General features: G+C 47.8%; 1 protein-coding gene across 1 annotated transcript; it reads right to left on the bottom strand.

Annotated features, from left to right (window-relative positions):
• Positions 1 to 6,606: 6,606 nt before the first annotated feature.
• LOC144118930 (venom allergen 3-like) lies at positions 6,607 to 18,974 on the bottom strand. The gene is made up of 3 exons (XM_077651696.1): positions 18,626 to 18,974; positions 11,111 to 11,361; positions 6,607 to 7,877 (listed from the first exon to the last, which is right to left on the bottom strand). The coding sequence occupies exons 1-3, from the start codon at positions 18,915 to 18,917 to the stop codon at positions 7,521 to 7,523; spliced, it is 900 nt and encodes a 299-aa protein (XP_077507822.1). The 5' UTR covers positions 18,918 to 18,974; the 3' UTR covers positions 6,607 to 7,520.
• Positions 18,975 to 20,887: the final 1,913 nt, after the last annotated feature.

Genomic DNA, 20,887 nt, shown 5'->3' with positions numbered 1-20,887 from the left:
TTGTCGCACTGGTTTAAAGTGGCCTCACGGTCGAAGCTGGCCAACCAGTCTTCGACATCCTCGAACCGATCGCCATGGAAGGATGGCGGCGAGTGAGGTGAAAGTACTACAACCGGTGGGACAGTGCCGGAAGGCTGACCTGTCTGACTGCCAGTAGTGGACGTCATGGTACGCACCGACGTCGTCAGTGGCTGACGCTCAGGTTCCGGGCCTCGCAGGCGGCGGCTCGCTTTGTGGACGCGTGTTGTTTCCAAGCGTCGCGGATGAGCGCCAGAATTGTCCTCGGGGTGAGCGTTCATGGGACGATACCCAGCGGCTCCACCAAAATGTCGCCGACATACATAGCGTGACTCAAAAGGGGCTTTTAATCGAATGGCGAACTATACCAGCAGCGCTCACCGGAGCGGAAGCGTGGTCTTAATTCCTCACTCTGTCACGAGCCAGGACATGCCGCTCGGCCGCATGGCGGCGCTCGCAGAATGGAGCATAGTTGCGCGTGTTTTCCCTCGCCGCTCTGAACGCCATTCGTCGAGAGGTGTTCACATGATTTTCGTGACGTCAGGTGTTCAACTATCCGCGGGGAAGCTCACTTCACAGGCGCAGTGCCGAGCGACCCCTCGTCAGCTCGACGCCTCACGTGAGCCCACGCTGTCGGCTACATTTCACACATTTCCCGTGCACACCTGTGGCGTCAGGTTTGGGGTTCTGCTGTGACAGTCAGCCACGCAGTTGTCAGTTATGGCGCGTGCAGTGCGCCAAACTGCAGAAACCACACTGGAAACGGCAAAGCGTTTTACGGACTGCCATTTGGATGTTCGGCGGCTGAAGTGCGTCGGCGATTGAAGTGGCTTTTGAGAATGGGCCGCGTTAAGCGCGACGAATTATAACTTAATAACAGAGATGAAAAGATGCTTTTCACTAAAAATTAGGTAAGCTAATAAAATCAAAGAGAAATAGTACTTTCAAGGTCCTTTAAAGGTTCGTCATTTCACTGCATTTAGCAACGGGGTACATTTTGTAAAATGTTTTTGGCAAGCAAGCAGTTGAGCTTGAAATTTTTTCTTTAGGTTAGACTCGCCTGTTCAACGCATTGGTGAAGCTTTAGTCTGCTTGCCTGTAACAAGCTGCAGAGTCATTTTATGTGGTCCTAGGGAGATGCATTTTCATATTTTCCGTGCATAACTCGCACAGAACACGCGGCGGTGCTAGTTGTGAAATAAGTAATTCACCGCAATACTCTTTTTTTTTTCTTAAGACGCGCACAGAGGAAGACAGGACGGAACAGACGCTGCCCCATCCTGAACGGGATGCTTGTTCATCTGAAGTTACTTGTTCCAGAAAAAAATCTCGCAGGCCGTTTCTAGTATTTTTCGTCAATTTGTAGACTCATGACAACAATTTGCTGTTAACCTTTGGCGGTTTATTTCATCCTGTATGCGCACCCTCGGCAAATCGCAGATTAGTTTTTGGCGTTACGCTTAAAAAATTGCGATCGGGTGCAATTTTTACGTAAATAAAAAAAAACAAGCCCAAGTGCTCTACACAGCAAGCCCATGAACGCAGCCCCTGTGCGCACGAGCGGTGGCTTTCCCGCACAGACTCGAAAATGATGGCGGACCTTCGCGCAACTCTGCTCCCTGCGGGAGCATATACAGGATCACTAGTAAGCAGTATGGCAATATGCTATCGCACTCAGTATCAGCTGCAACGCCTGAGCTGTGCCAGGAGCGCAGTTCACGAAACAGTGTGAACCGAGTGGTGCTAAAAATTGATGTATTTAGCTCTCGATGCTAAGAACTTACACTGAATGGTTGTGCAAGGTGTGTACCCTGTGTGAAGGTGAAAACCTGAGTTGGTTCGCTTCGCACGTGTATATTTTACAGCTCCGAGCTTATAGCCAAACCGTTCCAAGATGTCAAGCCCAATCTAAACACCCCACTGCAAGATAGAAATAAGCTGGATGGCCTTTTGCCTATATGAAAACCTGCCGATGGCGTTACTATGTGGATAGGTGACACTGGTCACCACCCCAGTACAAAAGGGTGGCTAGCAATTATCTATCTGTATATCTAAGTCCGAAGTGAGGAAGAAAAGGAGAGCGCGCTGAATCTGTGCACTCGAACACTATCTCCGTCCGACTGCCTCCTCATCAGTTGAATATTCTTAATATCAGTCTCGGAGTATACCTTTTATAGCGAGAGCTGTGAAGCGCCCGCTACTGGGCTTCGCTTTGGCGTAGTAGTAGTGGTTTGGTTCGGTTTATGGTGTTTCACATCCCAAAGCGACTCAGGCTATGAGGGACGGAGTAGTGGAGGGCTCGTCATAATTTCGACCACCTGGGGTTCTTAACATGCGCTGACATCGCAAAACATTTCGCCTCCATTAAAATGCGACCACTGCGGCAGGTATCGAACCTGCGTCTTTCTTGTCAGCAGTCGAGCCACCGCGGCGAATTTAGTTGCAGTATTAGTAGTCGGCGTAACTGTTGGGTGATCGCCATGGGAAGCACTCCGAGAGGCTATGCTAACCACTCAGAGAGTGGTTACCGTGGAAGGAGAAAGGTATGACGAGAGTGGAGGAGTACGTAACCGGAGGTGGCTACCACCGGAACCATCCGGAGGGTGCATACCCATAAATTTTGGAAAAGCGTATTTTTCACCAGGAAGCTGTTTATGAACGCAATTTTTTTTTTCCATATCGTAAGACTCTACTTTAACAATGAATATATCCGCAGATCTCCCCTCCGGAGGCTTGTCATTTTTGCTATTAACGTTTTTGCTATCGTCAAACGTTCCATATTAATATCTTATGGTAACCTTAACTATTCGCAATGTCCACGGTCTATAGGTGGCGTGACGAAATCCAAGATGACTGACGGGAAGAGGCTAACGCTGTTTCGCCTGTGTGTGCCGTAGCATGGTGGTGACAGTGTACATGCGCAGAGTTTGGAAGGCATAAAAACTCGTTCGGCCATGCGAGGGACGGTGGAATAAGAGAATTTTGACCGCACGGTTTCATACAGCCATAGTGTGGCGCCGGCAGAATTCAGCAGCTAAATGACAAGGTTACTAGCGTAATTAGCCACCCCTGCACTTATAGACGTCGTCAAGGCTGTGGTATACCGCACAGTACTAGGTCGTATTATATGATTCTGTCGGTTCTTCTAATATAGCCAGCATGCCGCTCTGTGATTTAGAAGTCGTCAGGCTTCAAATAGTGTCTCAAATAAACGTTAGTCTCTCATAATTCATCCGCCTTTTTACTTCTGCGGCCAATGCCTTTGGAAAGCGTTGCTTACTTTTCGTAGCAAAACGATTAGAATTTTACCTTAGAAGGCCAAGCAGCTGCGTTTTTATTAGCCTTGGTACTCATGCATAAATCCCAGGAGATGAAACCGGCACTATATACTTTTACTGGTGACGGAACGCATACCAGTTTCTTAACGTGTTCGCATTTCAGCTGAATACCTCGCGGCCGAGAATTGAATTTACGCTTGTAGATGCCCGGTCGGCATACTGAGGCACCAACGCATTCGTCTGATTTCGCATTTCGTCTCCGTGTCTTTAGGAAGCAACAGGATTAAGCGTGCGCTACTGGCTAAACGAGAAATGCGATTGTGCGGCAGTCCGGCCGGCCGCAGGTACCCTCTTCCTGGCGTATCTCTCACACCGCCAGGTGGCGCGATGGTCTACGGACATCGTAAATGTTAGAAGCGAGCGGAGGTCAAACTTAATAAGATAAATTTTATCAGGCATCGGAAGACTCGACCATTACTCTCAATATTTCCAAAAGGGTGTCTTACAATATTTCACAATTGCCTAATAAGTAAAATTGATTTTCAAGAATTCTGGACTTGGTTGCAGTAGAATTCGGAGCATATGGCGAGAGCGGACAAGTCCCCAAACAGACGATTGTTACCGTGGGCGGAAGAAGGTATGGGGAGAGAGTAGGAATGCGTAAACGAAGAGGGGTTCCACGGGAACCACATGGAGGGTTGTTACCCCACAAGGAAGTGGAGGAGAACTACCGTGGAGGGAGAGGAGGGTATGGCGAGTGAGAGGAATGTGTGACCGCATGTTGTCCGCCAAAGGCGCATTCCGAAGAGTGGTTGCCGTCGAAGAAAGAAGGAAAGTATGACAAGGGCGGAGGAATACAGCCCGGTGCATCTGCTGCGGCTCCGGAGGAGAAGGTCAGCGAGGGCGATGCAGTCCGCAGAGCGGCGGACTGGAGAGGCGCGCTAATCGAAGAAGGAGTACGTGTGGAAAACTAAACAGAGCACTAAGTGTAGAGATAAGAAGTCTGTCTCACATTCTCTATATCAATATATCTGGAAATACAAGTACCGTAATAACTGCCATTAAATTAGCTGTCAAAGAGTAGTAACCTTCCTGTGAGATTTTTTTAATTTTTCATACTTTTTTTGTGGGTTGGGGTAAGCAATTTACAGCAAGCTACTGAATTTTGAAGGAAAAATCAGTGTTCGTCTAGACCGAATACGACATTGCTCAGGAGTTTAATCAGCACAAAAAAAAAGAGAGGCATTAAGATTTGTATGTGAGTCAGTCTTTCGCGGTCGGGGTCTTTGTGCAATGCCCACTTTCCTGCGGGTTAAATAAAAAAACAAAAAAAAACACAGATTGAGCTGCATTCGGATTCCTGGACTGATTTTCATTTTCTGCTTGGCATTATTCGCACTTATGATGGGGGGCAAACTCATCAGTGGTTGAACTCCCAATGAGCTCACGCGAAAGCTTTGCAAGACAGCAAGTCTTATGAATGCAATTGAACGATTTGGTTTGGTCTTGCAGGCTTGGTCCAGCTCCTCCGCATCTTGTAAGCTCTGAGCACGTCAAATCTTATTGGGCCGACTGTGCCATCAGAACTAGCACCTTTCACTGGCGCTCTGCTCTTAGGTTTTAAATAGCCAGCGCCAGTGAAATAACTATCACAGTCAACCACCCCCATAATGGTAGCCAGTATTTTCCTTTTGGATTTGTGTAAACAAATTGACTTCGTAGCTCACTCGCTGCTGTCACCTGCAGGCGTAATCTTTCTAGTTTGGCAATGCCGTTGGCACGAAGATTTATTTCGAAACATGTTTTAATATTCTCACTTTGATGTGTGCATAACTCAGTCATATTGCGAGGTGGCGCTTGAGTAAAGTACCTTTGCATAAAGATCCGGAAAAAGAACATTTACTGCCCTCATTTCGTCGTGCGCATTTTATCTATACCTCGACAGCGCCTTCTGTAGTCAACGCAACCATAGAGCCCACATCCTATGACTCATGGGCTCGCCGAGACATCCTGCAACTGAGTACTTTTGAGCTGTGGGAGGTCACGCTATTCACCTGGGACCTGGCTGTGCAATGCCGGGTCCTCGAGTGAGCCGCGGAGGTCTTAACGATGCAACGTCTTCTCATCACATAGGCTCGACCTCAGGTTCCGTTCCTTTCATTCTTTTTGAAACTAATGAATGAAGTTATCCTTGTACTCTCTTCTATTACCAAATAACGAAGGTTTAAACAAGCTTTTTCGTTGTCGTGCTGGTCTAGTGCACTGGGAGGAGGTCGAACAGCAGTTAGGAGTGGCAAAACCTTATTCGTGGAAGGAACACTGGCCGTCAAGGCCAAATTCAGAAGCCACCGCAATACCACTTCCCCTAAAAGGCACAAGCTCACATCGAGGCAGTACGAAACCTCTATAACAGAGGGAAATCAGGGATCGGTTGCAGTGGAACCAGAACAGCTAGTTAGAGTAATAGCACCCATGGTTGTATCATCCCTTTCACTAAAATGCAGAGAAAAAATACAGAAAATAAAGAACTGCGTCGTTAGCCAGTCAGCGCATTTCTCTTTGTCGACTGTTATTCATAAAAATAAAACGCAATTGGCTGCATTCCTTAAAATGGCTTTGTTATGTTCTACTGCGAAAAAATTCCGACCATGTCACGCGTGCCGATCATGGTCGAAAAAAGGATCGAGGGAGGGAAATGTAGCCGGAGGCAGTCTACAGATATGCAAACCATGAGAAACAGCAGAGTGGTGTCCAGTAACGCAGCCGGAGGCAAGAGCGCGATGAGAGGTATCAGTATATTTAAAGCACGAGGAATTATCACGACATTGTGCACGAAGGTAGTCAAGTTGTCAAAAAGGAGAAAAAAGGGTTGCGACGAATGATTGGTGAGTTGCCTGAAGAGAGGATCACAAGTATAACCGTGGTCACAGTGAAAGAGGTCAGAGAAAGGTTAAAAACTCAACGATATGGTGCTTGCAGAGAAGACCAGACTTGAAGGGGAATCAGCGACGAGGAACGAAACCGGAGGAGTTCTAACTTAGAGTCCGTATAGTGAAAGGAGGATGGCAGCACTGGGTGTACCAGTGTCTCCTGCATTCGCATGATGCAGCAGCAGGATCATGGAAAAAATGGAGTCGCAAATGTAAGAGAATTGATTAGGAAGCAGTGAAAAAAAGAGCAACAAATGATTTAAAAATCAAGGAAACATTGGAACCATATATAGATAATATAATCAAGAAATTGTAGCGGGGTACCTTGTCCCTGGATAGGACCTTTCGTAGTAGTGCGGCAAGCTGGGCTAGTTGGTGGATGGTCAGCTTGAAAATGGAGGTACCGCGATAAAAAGAAGAAAAAAAAACACGGACGACACTTCCACTTCTGGTCCACTTCCACTTCCGGTCCTGTCCACTGCTTCTTCTGTTGTACGTGTGTTTTAGCGCAGTACCCCATTTTCAACATAGGGCCTTTCGTTCTGCATATTTATTGCTACGCAGGCAGTCTCACAGACATGCAAAAAGGAAAAAACAACAACAACAAAGAAAATGCAATACTGCGGTTGAACAATGAAATGCGATCGTAACTGATGCACTGCTGCACTACACCGCCTGGTGTTTCTATACCCATGCATGAAAGCCACCAAAGCTGGCCACGAATGCGGGCTGCCGCATGCGACGAAGGCGCCACAAACGCTCTATCTCAACGGACGCGAGTGGAGTTACGCTTTTCACTCGGACAGTCAGCCCGTCTACATGTGCACAGGGTTATAAAAAAAATTGACTGATGATTAAGATGACCGGCAATGCAAAATTTAAGCGCAGCTCGTCACGGCTGACAGGTGGCGTGTTAAGCTGCTGCTGACCACTAAAGTCACTAGTGATTTTACTAGCCACCCTCCGGGACCTTCCCGTGATAGCCAACTTCCAGGCAGAGTTTCGCTCTGCTAGATGGACAACCGGTTACGCCGGTTACGCGGACTACGCCGACGACTTCGACGCGGAAGCCAGGAACGGGCGCCTAAGAGCAGCGCTCTAAAAATGTACTAGAAAACGAGCTGCTCTCACCGGCCCTGTATAAATGGAGGCGTATGCGTTTACGAACATTTAGTTTAAGGAGAATCACTGCAATATGAAAGATCATCAGCGAAAAAAATTTGATGATTATGCATCCAGATTTTCCGGCGTGCAGCAGGGCTGGCGCCCGCGTAATCAACATAAAGCTTGCATCTTATCGCGCAATGAATAACGTGGGCGAGACGGAGACTAGAATGTGCATCGGCATTCTGAGCAACAGAGTTCGAAGGACAGCAGCGTTTCCCCGGCCGCCACTGGGCACGCCCTCTGGTTCCGGGTCCCTGGCCGGTTTTTTGGTGGTCAGGTGATCGAAGCGGCAGAGGCCCAACCCGTCGACGCACGTGGTGCGGGCCGGACAGGACGAGCACGTGTCACCAAGTTGGTAGACGGCCGTGCCCACGTGGTTGCCCGGCTCGTCGTAGTTGCACGCGTACAAGTTGCGCGTCACACCGTCACTGGACTGGACGAGCGCGAAGCCGCAGCCGACGTACTGGCTCCGCGACCATATGAGCTGCAGCGAGGGCGAAAGGTAAAATAGTTTAGTTTAGTTAGTTTAGTTTATGCGGGTTTAACGTTCCAAAGCGACAAAGGCTATGAGGGATGCCGTAAGCAGATTACTCCGGAAATTTCGACCAACTGGGGTCGTTTAACGTGCACTGACATCGCACAGTACACGGGCCTCTAGCATTTTACCTCCATCGAAATTCGACCGCCGCGGCCGGAATCGAACCCGCCTCTTTCGAGCCAGCAGCCGAGCGCCATAACCACTCAGCCACCGCGGCAACTGAAAAGTGAAATAGCTTACCTGCTGTGCCGTTTGTTTCATGTGTTTCGCTTATGCCTCGCTCTAAAGGAGCTCGGTTCGCAAAGTGGTGGAAAGCACTCCAGTTCCCTCAAGATGAACGCGCGTGTATACCTTTTCGGTGCAAGTTTTCCTAATTTGAAGTTAAAAATAAGGACATTAATAAACAATTAAATAAAATAACGCCGGTTTCCTTTGATATTGTTTTCAGTTAATGTATACCATCGCAGATCAACCGAGACAAATAATGCTGGGCAAAAAAGAAACTAAAACGTCCTTCGTCGACACAAGTCCGGATCTTTGCTTCTTACTTTAGGTTCAGAAAGGCACGCGCGTTTTCGTTTGATGTACTGAAAGTGTGCGATTATACGGGGCTACTGAGAGACCGTTCCTTGGCCGGTTCTCAAAGAGACGCAATGGATAGGAACTCGGTCACCACCTCGCGTGCCCAGCCAAAATAGTTGGCGATAACGGCTTGATTTCGAACAATAAGGTAATCAAAAAGGGTGAAACTGTGGTGTAAATACATCGTATGACAAGTCGTGTCGTTGCCAGGTTTATAGAGGCAAAAAAAAGTACCACTAGCGCGGTTACCGAGAGAATTACGCAGTGGAGTCATCCATATTGGGAAGCAAGTGACTTAAACGGTTTCAATATGTACGACACAAAATTCACCGCTGAAGTAAATCAGTGGAGCGAAGAAATATCGAGGCGCTCCGGCGAACAGCGTACCAGCATTTTTACCCCTATACGATAATCTCTTATATGCTGTCATTACAATCTTCGAAACCATAGCCAAAGATGAGGCAAAGTAAGCTCTCTTAGAGTAGCGCGATAAGCTTTACGCCGGCCTGAAATACATAAAGTTTTGTCATGCGCGAGATCACCGCAGACCTTGTTATTGATATCTGCAACCACTTTTTTCTCCAGTTTTCTCTCCACAGATTTGTACAGTTTATTTAATTTCATCTTGACAGAGAAAAAGAAAGGAGGCGGGAACGTAACACGGTTAGTTTGATTGCCGTGTTCCTTGTTTGACTTTCAACCAACCAACCGCGATGGTGCGCCGGAAGCACTGCAGTGTGAATAATTGCTTACTGCTTGAACCGAGACACTTAAAGTAGCTTCATCAGACTGCCTCCTGCTTATTTCTCTTCGTAACCTGGCGAACCTGTGGATGACATCCTGATACAGCGGGTGACGAGTTAGTTCAATATCTCTGGCGTAAATACATGTAATTTTGTTTGGGTGCTAATTTAAAGTGAAGAGTGAACAACATGCCTGTAAATATAGATTTAATGATTGAGTAGATTGTCATACTAAAACCAGCAACAACGTTATACAGCCAGTCCAATATGGAGGTAATTGGAAACTCCGGAAACCGAAGGATTCCGGACGCTTCTCGTTTTTAAACGCAATAACTATGATAAATGGGACGAGGCTAACAAAAATGAGATCTGTAACTTTATTTTGCAGCTAAAGCACTGTGATTTCGAGGTTACCATAATGCTATAGAGCGACGTAACAGAAACGAACGCAAAAAAAAAAGGTGACACAGGCGCTATGATGATCGATAACCGACGCGTCCAATTTTCTGTACTGCTGCCGTCCAAGTTAGGAAGCGTTAACTAACTTAAGAGCGTTAGCTTTCTTTAGTCCTTTCCTCTGTTTCGAGCCGTCGTCCTTGGCGTCGGTGTCCGCAACGCCACCTGCCTCGGTTGGCAGATGCAAAAGTAGGGAGAAAGAAATGCCCCTCTCCCCTTTGAGACGAGAAGAAAGAGGTAAATGGGGAAAAGAGGGTGGGAGACGATGGGTAACCTATAGTCATCATCATCATCATCATCATCAGCCTTACTACACCCACTGCAGGGCAAAGGCCTCTCCCATGTCTCTCCAATTAACCCTATCCTTCGCCAGCTGCATCCAGCCTTTGCCTGCAAACTTCTTAATCTCATCCGCCCATCTAACCTTCTGCCGCCCCCTGCTACGCTTACTTTCTCTTGGAACCCACTCTGTTACCCTTAAAGGCCAGCGGTTATCTTGTCTTCGCATTACATGCCCTGCCCAAGCCCATTTCTTTCTCTTGATTTCGACTAGGATGTCATTAACCCGTGTTTGTTCCCTCACCCACTCTGCCCGCTTCCGATCTCTTAACGTTACACCTATCATTTTTCTTTCCATGGCTCGCTGCGTTGTCCTTAACTTAAGCTGAACTCTTTTTTTCTTTTACAACTAAAAATAAAGCGGTTTTTCTCGGTCAGAGAACCCCCTTCCAGCCAACGGCGTCGGCCGATTCTCTTGACATTACTAGTACGACAATGCAGGGAGTGGCAGATGAAAAAGAATAATCGCGTCCCTCCAGTCGGGGATAGTCTCCTCCATCCCTCTGCATTGCCACACTAACAGGTTGATGAGAATCGGCCGACGCCATTGGCTGGAAGGGGGGGTTTTGACAGAGAAAAACAGCTTTGTTCTTGAGTTGTATCCGACTGTAGTGATCTCGGCGTTCGCCTCGGCTGCGGGAAGTGGTTGCTTCGAAACCTACTGCCGAAGAAGGGTGCGTACAAGCGCCCCCTGGCACTGCGCTCAGCTTCTTTTTTTGCTGTCTCACCACGATTAACGCTCTAACATTCGCGTTACACGCTCGTAGTCGTTCTGAGATTTTTTTTTATCAAATACAATAATCTGTTACTTAGTTTGCCTTCCTGACGTCAATGGTAGCTAGATGGAAGGAGACAGCTTGGGTTTTGACCGCAGAGAGAAATCATCATCATCATCAGCCTGACTACACCCACTGCCGGACAAAAGCCCTCTCCAAATTACTCTGTCGTGTGCCAGCTGCTACCGCCTTATCTCCGCACAGAATAGTATGGCGGGCTTAATACAGACCTTCCATGATTCACCCTTACGGGGGTTCCTTTGAGCCAGCGATCAAGTCGTACCTGGGTAAAATGTTCGCACGAAGCTTCCTCCAGGCCGGTGACGTTCCTGAAGGACTGGATAATTCCTTCCGGGCAATCGGTGTACTCCTGGAACCAGTTGGCGATGCAGCCCTCGATGCCCGTCTCGTTTGCTGAGGTTGGCAGCGTCTCGACGCACAGGTTCTGGCCCTGCTCGATGAAATCGCGCGCCTGCGGAGCCTCCGTCCGGGGCGCGCACTGCTCCACATACGACTGCGCCACCTCCGCGAGGTCTGCAGACCAGGCACAAAGAGCGACAAGCAAAGAAAGCAGCCCGTCACGCATCCGCCGGTGGGCAGAACCGCAGTAGTACATGCACTGTCACTTAGTCAACTGCGCTTATTGAAAATACCTAAATTGCGGAAGAAAATTATCTGTACCCTGTGCTCCGTAAATGAAGTCGATAGCTCTATAATCAGCCGCCAGCTTAAGGCCACGCTTAAGGAGCTGAAAGAACAGGATTTTGACTTCCATCTCCACAAGCGTGGTCTCCAGTCGGCGGCTATTAAAAGAGCTATCGACTTCGCATACGGAGCACGTGGCGCAAACTCTGCGCACAAGTATGCATATACGGGAGTAAAAAGAAACTAAGTTGTCCTTTATAGCACACACCTCTTTGTAAAAGGAACTTATTCCCGTTTTACTCCTTTCTGTTTAGAGTGCAGTGGCGAAATCATGCTTTCACAATGCGCTTAACAAATCTTGCATGAATTCCATGCAAGATAGCTTCTTTCACCAAACTGATCGGCTCATAACGGCTGGGTAACCCAAGCAGCTGCTAGTGTCAGTGTCTGAATCTATTCTCAGTAATTTGAGCAAAAACAGAAAAGGGTAACGGGTAGACTCGTTGACGCGAAAGGAAAAAGAAAAAAACCACTGTTGTGCCTTACATTCATCATTTTTCCCACAGGCTAAGAAAGATAGCAATTAGAGCACGTGTCAAAGTTATTTTTTCGGCTCCGGATAAGCTTGGGGAGATGTGCAAAATGGTTAATAGCGATATCGTTCCTAGAGAGTGCGACATCAGTCATGAAAATCACTTCGTCTCCTGTGAAGAAGGTGTAGTTTATGCTATTCCCTTGTCATGTGGAAAGCTTTATGTGGGTCAGGCGGGGAGATGCCTCAATGAACGCATGAAGGAGCACAACAACAATGTGCATAACACTGTAAAATGGCATCTCGGCATCCACTGTAGAGACTGTGACAGCAAAACTTGCTACCCTGACTTCACTCGAACACAAGTTTTAAGCAAGCACAGTAACCCATTAACACGTGAAATAATTGAAGCAGCGCACATCGCCTGGTCAAAAGACGCCTTCGTCAGCAGCCCCACTTTATCGATTGGTTCCAAAGAACTGGCACATTTAGCGAGGGGGAAATGATGATTTTAGCTATCGTCCTTGTTCAGTGCAGCATGTTTAGATGACTTGAATCTATGAATGGGTGTTTGTTTTCTTGTTTTTGTAGGAACTGTATATATGCCTCGTTCCAAGCAATGAACATCAGTTGAAAGTCAGCGCTCGTCTGTGTCGTGTCTTCCTCGTAGTCCCTGTCAAAGTGCGCGCTGTTCTGTTTTAAAATGACTTACCAACGCGCCCAAGCATCCGTTTTAACGAGCTCCATTACAGCCATTTCTAAGCATGGCCTCCTAGACCTGTGCTCAGAATTATGTTTTCCCGGAAATGTTTCTATTTAGTTTTTGCGCTCTTTCGTTGTTTTTACTTTGTGTTTAACAATTTTGATGCTGATTTACTCCTGCTGACTGCAGCCTCGATCTGAGGCACATAAGTAATTTCTTTCTTTGTCTGTGGCGTATTTGACATTTAGTGGCCTTATGTTGTTCAGTTCACCTCGCCGCATTTCTTGTTGTTCAGTTCTTTTAACGATTAATTCAGTGCGTTGTTCTGTCTCATACGTATATTTCAGCATGCATGCATTTATCTGTTACTTGCATGAATTACTTCCCCATGCAATAATTCCCATTGTGCGATTGTAGTGATACAAGTTTGATTAAGTGCACGCACACGAGGGCGCACAAACAGACGCATACATGCACACGCTCGCACGGAACAGTAACAATAAATACCTCTAGCATAGCGCGTACCACGAGGCACCACTGCGCATGCACAGGTCACCCTGAGGTCACAAGATGGCGCCACGCTCCTGGCAACAAGCTGCAAGCCTGCCGCGTTGGGACCAATCAGCGCGTGCGCAGTGGCAGGGCGCTGTACACGGTAAGCGGCAGCGCGAGCGGTATGCGCTATGCTATAATACTGTTAATCTGGCGGGCTCTTTCAGAGTGAAGACGAAGACTTTCACGATCCGGAGCGGCGACAGTCAACATCAGCCAAAAAATGGACGTGAATGGTTTACCCTAACTGTGATTTCCGGCAGCGCCCGCAGAGGAGGCAAAATGACCTGGTCAGAGCGCTACTCTATCTCAAGACATCACACAACCTGGGCGGCATCGAATAAAGGGCAGTGTTTAGCTAGCACTAATAATAAAAGTGCCATGAGATTATACACTAGTCAGACAGCGATTATAGGCAGTAGCGAGAACAACAATGGCAAAACGCTGATGTTTACGTAAAGTGCCCCAATCTTAAATATCGTTTCGTGTCAATCATATATTAATGCTGTCAAGACCAGAGGATGGTGCATAGGGGTGAGGTTTCTCTTTAGGCTTGGACTCGGAGTGTAACTACGATTATACTGTGTTCTTTTGATGTTTATCCAAGAAAACCTTTGTTGTGCGTCTGAAAACTCAGTAATTAGGACAAAATCTGATGTATGTCGTGTGTTATGGCCTATGAAAAGGGTAATACGCGCATTGAGGTACCTTAATGCGAGAAGCTACACGAATTTAAGAAGTGTTGTGGCCTTTCAAATGCGCATTCGTTCGACGCACACATGCAGAAAGAAATCGTGGCGGAAAAAACGAAATGTTTATGTGATGTAGGAATGAAAATGTCCTACTTGAATCAGGCGAGCAATGAATACTATCTGCTTTATTGTTAAAGAACATCGTGAAAAGTTTAGTGTGATGGAGACGCACACAAAAGGACGAAGAAACGTTAGATGATACACAGGGCTGTCTCGTGTTTCTTCGCCCTTTTGAGTCCGTTTCCGATGGCTCTGAAAGCTTAATCATGTCTCCGAACCAACTAGCCTGCCATGGCGTCTTAACGCAATTTATTCATGAAGTGGTACTTTACTCACTACCGAGTACGGGATTGTGAAGCAACGGCTGGTGTTGTTGCTATGCAGTTTCGACATTTTTTTTAAAGGGCCTGCATAGTGGCTGCATCACTTGAAAAGCCAAATTCTGTTTTTAAACTTTTTACGGAAGTTTCAAAACTGTTCGATGTCCTTGTTTGCTTGTTTTCATCTTTTTTGTTAACTATTTTTAAAATCAGTCACCTATAAGTGGCGCGTGTCAGTCCGGTTTTTGTACTCAATATTTTTTAAAAATCTGTCGCATACATGTGGCAAGCGTTGGTACCGATAAAGCTCACAACTGTTTTTGCTTTCGTTGTACTTTGTTGAATAACCCCTTACTGTCACACAATAAGCCGCGTCGTTCACAGAAGGGGTTTTTGCTTTTTTTATGACAAGAAAAAAAGGAGAGGAATGCTCATGCTCAAATCTGAACCCGCTAGTTCACTGATATATGTGGAGTCGCTTGTTTCCCACTCGGTGGCACGTACGATGCCCTAAAAGTCACTTTCACAAACATTAAAAAAAGCTATAATATTAATTAATTGGCTTCACTCGTACCTTTCTGTATTTCACTGCTGGCATATTACGATCATTAATTTTAGTGGCAGGCTATACTGCTGATTGATGGATTTAGTTGCATTGTGGCTGCTTCAGTTCTGGAAGGCCTCGTGCCCTTATGCTGCTGCTCAATAGCTCAGACTGGTTGACAAGTATTGAAAGCGGTTACATTTAGTAAAGTTGTTGGTCCACTCGCGTTGTTTATCTTCCTTGCACCAGGGGTGCCCACCGCCAGAGACGGTTGGTTGATCTGACTGACTGAAGGCTTTCTTCGCACCAGGGGTGCTCCGCCAGAGCCGGTTTTGCGACGAATTAGGATGCAGATATTAAGGCAGTGCGACTTGAAGTTTTATGTGCAGAAATTTACATTACATGCAAGTTGATTTAAAACAAAGAATTTGAGGCAGAAAAAAAAGGTTAACAAAAAAAGTGCATTTGGCTGACACTAGGGGAGGCCCCTACTCGGCATAGCCGAAGATGCATTACATCTGACCGTAGCCCAGAACCCTTTTCCAAGCTTCGGGGCCCGGTTTTAAATACCTCAGAGCCTAGCCCACATTTCCACCACCAAGTCAAAACATACTAACACATGGTTGGTTTACGAACTGCATGGCACGCCTTCCACTGCTTGCAACGTTCAAAACCCTCTCCCTAAAATGCACAACATGAAAATAACATCACAATTGCTTTAAGAAAATGGCACTACAGGAATGGCCCTCAAAATAATTGTCCCACTATGTTTACGTGCCACGCCCTATACTTCCACAGTCCCAAACTGTCTCCCATACAAAGTAAAAAGAGAAACACACGAAAATGCATCAAAAACACCCTCACGGGCCGCAGGCTCCCTGGGAACCCGTGACCCTGGCGGTTCCCAGCGCTAGGGCAATTATCGATTTCACCCGAGCCGCCACCACTTGCGGGTAACAAACTATCGTCTTCGCGTCGACTGTTGACAGGAGTCCCCCAAAATCTGGAAAGTGGCGCCAACGATGTCGTTGCTGCCTTTGAACGTGCGGCAGCACCTTGACCGGCTGCGTTTCGTTAAGCCGGCGCGTTCCCCCAGAACTGTCGGCACACAGCGTCCTTGCGCGCCAGAGTCCCCACGGCGCGTGCTAGTCACGCCCGCCTACCGTACGGTCCGCTTAATTGCTCCCGGTCAAGTGCGAGCGCCCGGACCTGTCTCGCACGGCAGGGATGACCATTCAAACCTACACAGTCTTTGTTAGGACGAGGGGCGGCCGGCGTATGGCTCCTTCGGCAGGGTCACTGCTCGTGTCTCCACGCGCAGCCGCACCATCGGCGCAAAACGCTCCCCTTCCTTCCCCTGCCTCTGTCCTGGCCCTGTCTGGTCACTGTCCGTCTGCCTCGCCTTGCCCGCTTCTTGCCGGCGCATCGACGGGGATTATCGAGGAGGAACCGCCGCTGTGCGGTGCCGAGCCAGGAACAAAAGGACGGATGGTTCCCACAAAGCCGCGGGCATCAACAGATCCCTTACACATTTCTTGTCGCTTCGTTCCTATCTTTAACGAACGTCACCAGAACATGCAGGTATATTCCGTTTGAATTAAAGCTGGTGCGGTTGGTTAACACTTCGCAAGCCCACTGACAACTGTGCGGAGACTTCTTATTGTGTATAACACCCGTGAATAAGTGTTATTTTTATTGATGTGCTGCAGTTTTGTAGTTATAGGGGATTTAAAAGCCCCGTAGCAGTCCGTGCACGCAAACTGCGGCAGTGTGGCGCAATTAAGCGACCTTGCGGATATGATGTGCTTTCGGAAATTATAGGGCTGACCTGACATTTACCACCTGCTGCTGTTCAAGGACGCAAATTCCTTCACTGCGATTTAGCCGCGGCCTACTATGCTCGAGCAGCACGAGTGTCCTTGACTGCACGTCACATCCGGCGGTCGGTAATGACAGCATTTTTTACCGCGACAGCTGTTAATGCCTCAAAGGTCGAGATCGCGACGGCGAGGCTGGTTGCGTCGTCAGGAAAGCGAGAGGCGGCGAAACATCATGGGAAGGAAAGAAAGGGAGTGCTCAGGATTGAGAGAGGGCGCAAGTGGCGAGTTGTGAAGGCGCTGCCCATTGGTCGGCGCCAGCGCCTACAAGTGCGAGCCGCTTCGCATTTCTCTTCGTCACTGCTCCTTGGTAGCAAGGATTTGCCGACTTGTCGGTGCACGTGAAGGGGCGCCTCTTAGTTTTTGGGGTGTCGACTGCCGCGTGCAACGCACATCGCGTGCCGCCGGGTGACAGCCGACGATAACAGACACTGCAGTTGTACAAGCGTTACGATGTGCTAGATCACGGAAGAAAGCGGCGAGACGCTCCAGACGTCGCACTTAGATGCAGCGTAAAATGCAAAGCATGTAGTCGTAAGCATCAACACTCCGCAGTTCACGCCGCTGAAGTCGCAGCGATGTTGATGAGGAGTAAAGGCAGTGCAATGCGTGTGCAATGAGTGCTGCCAGTGCTGAAGCAAGCCGGTTTCGACGTCAACATCCCGTATATATGTACGCCACTCCAGCCCAGGTAAGGAGGCGGCGAATGCAAGCGGAAGCAAAAGGAGCCGCAGAGGTGTTTCACAAGCACTTCCGCAGCAACCTACTTCGTTCCATCTGCTTGGTTTCACAGCGACCTCAAGTCATTACATATTCTTGCAACTCCACACAGCAATAAGCCTTTCCGCGCGTCGAGCTCTCTATACATTCCATTGGGCACCAGCTCCCACTGCATCAAGCGTTAGCAGAGCCCTTCAAGGACGTTGGCGTTAGACTTCCGTAACAATGGCGTGAATTACGACATTTTATGGTCACTTTCTGACGCAATAACTTGTTCGACGAAGGCAGTCTCTCGTTTCTAGGACTCTCACTTGACGTATTGTTACAAAACAGTCTCTCAACGCGACTGTAAATAATTATTTAGTTCGGCTTGAGCCAACTCAAAAGCAACCGGCAAAGCAAAGTAACTAGCAATATGCCTTCATGAATCTAATAAAACAGGGAGCCTTGAGCTCAGCGAAACTAATTTGCACTTCGAACACGTGGCCTGTAAATGGCATGAAGAAAAAGGGAACTGCAAAGCACCGAAAGAACAATGCTGAGGATGTGGTGCGTAAACTGCTCAAGTACTACAGGCGTTCAGGCTATTGCCTCTGGAAGGGGTGTTGCTAAAGCTGAAGGTTCCTTAACGCTTGAGGCCTCGTTAATGCAGCAATCATCACGCGAGGAGAAATGCAACCGCTCTTATATTGACCAACACAAAAAGAACATGGTTCGCTAACTGTTGTCTGGCTGTCTCTTGCAATGTACAGGCCTCTCAAAGAACAGCACCATGCCCGTGGGATTGGGGACTATTGTCTGCGCGAACTGGTAAGCATAAAAAGGACGACAACTCGCGGAGCAACGTTACTGGACCGTTCCCAATTTTCAAACTTTCGTTGTCGTGCGCCACCGCCACCAATGCCCGAATCCTATGGCGCTGCAGTCGCTCTTTCCTCAGCCAGTCCGATGCGGCGAATAGTTATTGACGTCGGTTTGTCGGTGTGCGCGTAGTTGTAGCGATCGTGATACCTTCTGCCACTTCCGTAGCCTATATATAGTGCTGGCTGCTGCGCCCAGCATACAGGGCGCATGTCGACACTGACACTCTAGCTGCAGGGCATGTGATTACGACTTTTGTGCAAGCGACGATAATGCAAATGCAGAAGCTCACCCTGGTCCCAAATGATCTCGCACATGTCGGCCGCCGGTTGGAAGTTCTCCAGCATTCCCTTGGCCACCAGGCTGCGGTACTCGTTGTGTGCCTTGACGATCGCGTCCTGCTGGTCCTTGTCGAAGCCACTCTGCTGGATGGTGCAAGGAACCACGAACTGCGGGGGCGGGTGAAGCCAGCCGACGACGACATCGGCCCGTCGTTCGCTGGCCCGCTTTGCACTGACGCCGGGCGACTTTTGAGTGGCCGCGACCAGCAGGAGAATCAACCGCTCATGGAGGCAGCGACCCATGGCTTCTTCTTCTTCCTCTTGAGGGATGTGGCGCTCACCCGTATGGTGGAATTGCGAATACATCTGGAAGAATTGAAAGCCATGTGTAAACCAAGAGAATACAAAACAATTCTCGATGAAATCAAATGCATGACAAAGCGAGTAAATGTTTACAGGAATTATCTGCAGCCATCTGAAACCAACAATACGACATGAAAAGAAAGACAGCGTTCACTTTGACTAACAAAGTAAACGAGAGAGCACGGGAAGAAGCAACAGCCAATGGAGTCCCTGTCTAAGGACCCCCGCCACATTCATTTTTCTCCCAAACAGTCAAATTATAATCCTTTTACCCACCACCACCCTGAACAATACGATAAAATGCCGCACGACGTCTGAACCTACATCACGTGGGCCAGACAGAAGTATAGGTCGCCCGGCACCATCTAGGCTTAGGGCACCAGCAACTCACCGCAGGCTGTCAAAGGTTTCTGTCCAAAAGGCGTGTTTACGTCTGGCCGGGAAACTGGTTGTAGTCAGCTGAAGGAGACTGATAGCTGAATTGCTAATTCAAATTATGGCACGTCACACCAGCGTAAAGTACGGAGACATACAAGAGGGGCATACTGGACTTCATTTGTACGTGAACTAGGTGCTTACTGCAGAAAGTGAAAAAAAAAAATTGCCGGAGGGAAACACATACAGGCAACGTGAAGGGCTGGTTAGCACATGCGTACTTACATCACGCATACAGGTATTAAAATAAGTGATTTTTAAGTATTGAAGCACTTATACTAGACACGCCTTGCGTCTGCTAATCAGCGACGGAAGTTACGAAGAACTTATTAAGCAAACCCCATATGGTTGAGGGAAAAAGAAGGAAAGCAGGAGTCGAAGGGAAAACAGTTGTGGCGATTGCCCTGCATGACAGAGTACAGAGGTGAGCACAGGTGCGGGCACACTTATACTGAGCGTATTTCGAGTGCCGTGCCCAGACACCCGCTGCCAGCCGTTGGCATTAACACCGATTCCTTTTATTCCAGAGTAAAAGTCTGTGCGTGAAAAGAACACCCCAGCGAGGAAAGCGTTCATTAAAGATCTGAGTTCATGCAAAAAAGCTGCAAAGCAGTTTTGATGTCTGGCACCGCTAAAGTATATCTGACAGAGAAATAAAGCTGACTGAAGTAAAAGAAAAATAAATTGATGAACTCCGTTTTTTAACTATAGGTTTCCTTTTTCTGCCCGCGGATATGGGATGATCGTAAATCGAGGCCCAAATAAGGAGTGCAAAATGGAGGTCTCTCCATTGCAAGCCAAGCTTGTTACTTCTACTACTGCTGGTGCTAATAGGATATACATTTATGAACTAACGCCGCTCTAATTTTGTGACGAAATCGAGGCGCGGCGGCGCTTCTGTCGCCGAATGGATGTATCAGCTGGGGGCGCGGCTCGTATGTGAAAAAGAGTTTTCAAAATAATTTTCTGGTTTCTAATTGCACCTTAGAAGTCAGATTTTTGTAGCAACAGCTTAGTAAATGTTACATGATGATGATGGTGATGGTGATGATGATGCAGCATTTTGTTTGGAATTAAAACTGGTGGCCAGCCCTCCTATTCCGGGAGTCCACTGGATATCGCAGCCGCTCTAGCCCTTTCGGTCAGCTCTTGCTGAATATTCGCGTCTCAGCTGCTCAGCATTTCCTCTCACTGCTGAATCCCCATCGGTTCTTTGATCCTCTATATTTCTCTGATGTCTTGGCAGGCCCATGCCATGCGTTATAGGTGCGCCACTATGCCACAGTGTGCGCACTGTGGCTCATAGTCTTCTGGGCAGATAGCACCAAGTATTTTTCGACTTGAGTATTTGTTTGTTGCATTTTATCAGTGTTATTTCGTGCTCCTAGTCTAGTTCTTCATATTGTGGTGCGTGTTCCCTTCTGTCTAGCCTATAGTCTTGTAGGATTTCTTAGTACATGGTCAGCATGTTTGAG

The sequence above is a fragment of the Amblyomma americanum genome, chromosome 2 (genome assembly GCF_052857255.1).
Source record: "Amblyomma americanum isolate KBUSLIRL-KWMA chromosome 2, ASM5285725v1, whole genome shotgun sequence".
In the NCBI taxonomy this organism is placed as follows: Eukaryota; Metazoa; Arthropoda; class Arachnida; order Ixodida; family Ixodidae; genus Amblyomma; species Amblyomma americanum.
Note: the sequence above shows the minus strand (reverse complement) of the source record. Positions and strands in the feature narration are given on the sequence as shown.

Coding starts and splice junctions, on each gene's coding strand:
- LOC144118930 (XM_077651696.1), bottom strand. CDS start 18,917: ATGGGTCGCTGCCTCCATGAGCGGTTGATTCTCCTGCTGGTCGCGGCC. Junction 11,362..18,625: donor CGAGATCATTTGGGACCAGG/GTGAGCTTCTGC, acceptor CCTGGTCTGCAG/ACCTCGCGGAGGTGGCGCAG. Junction 7,878..11,110: donor CGTGCGAACATTTTACCCAG/GTACGACTTGAT, acceptor CCCTCGCTGCAG/CTCATATGGTCGCGGAGCCA.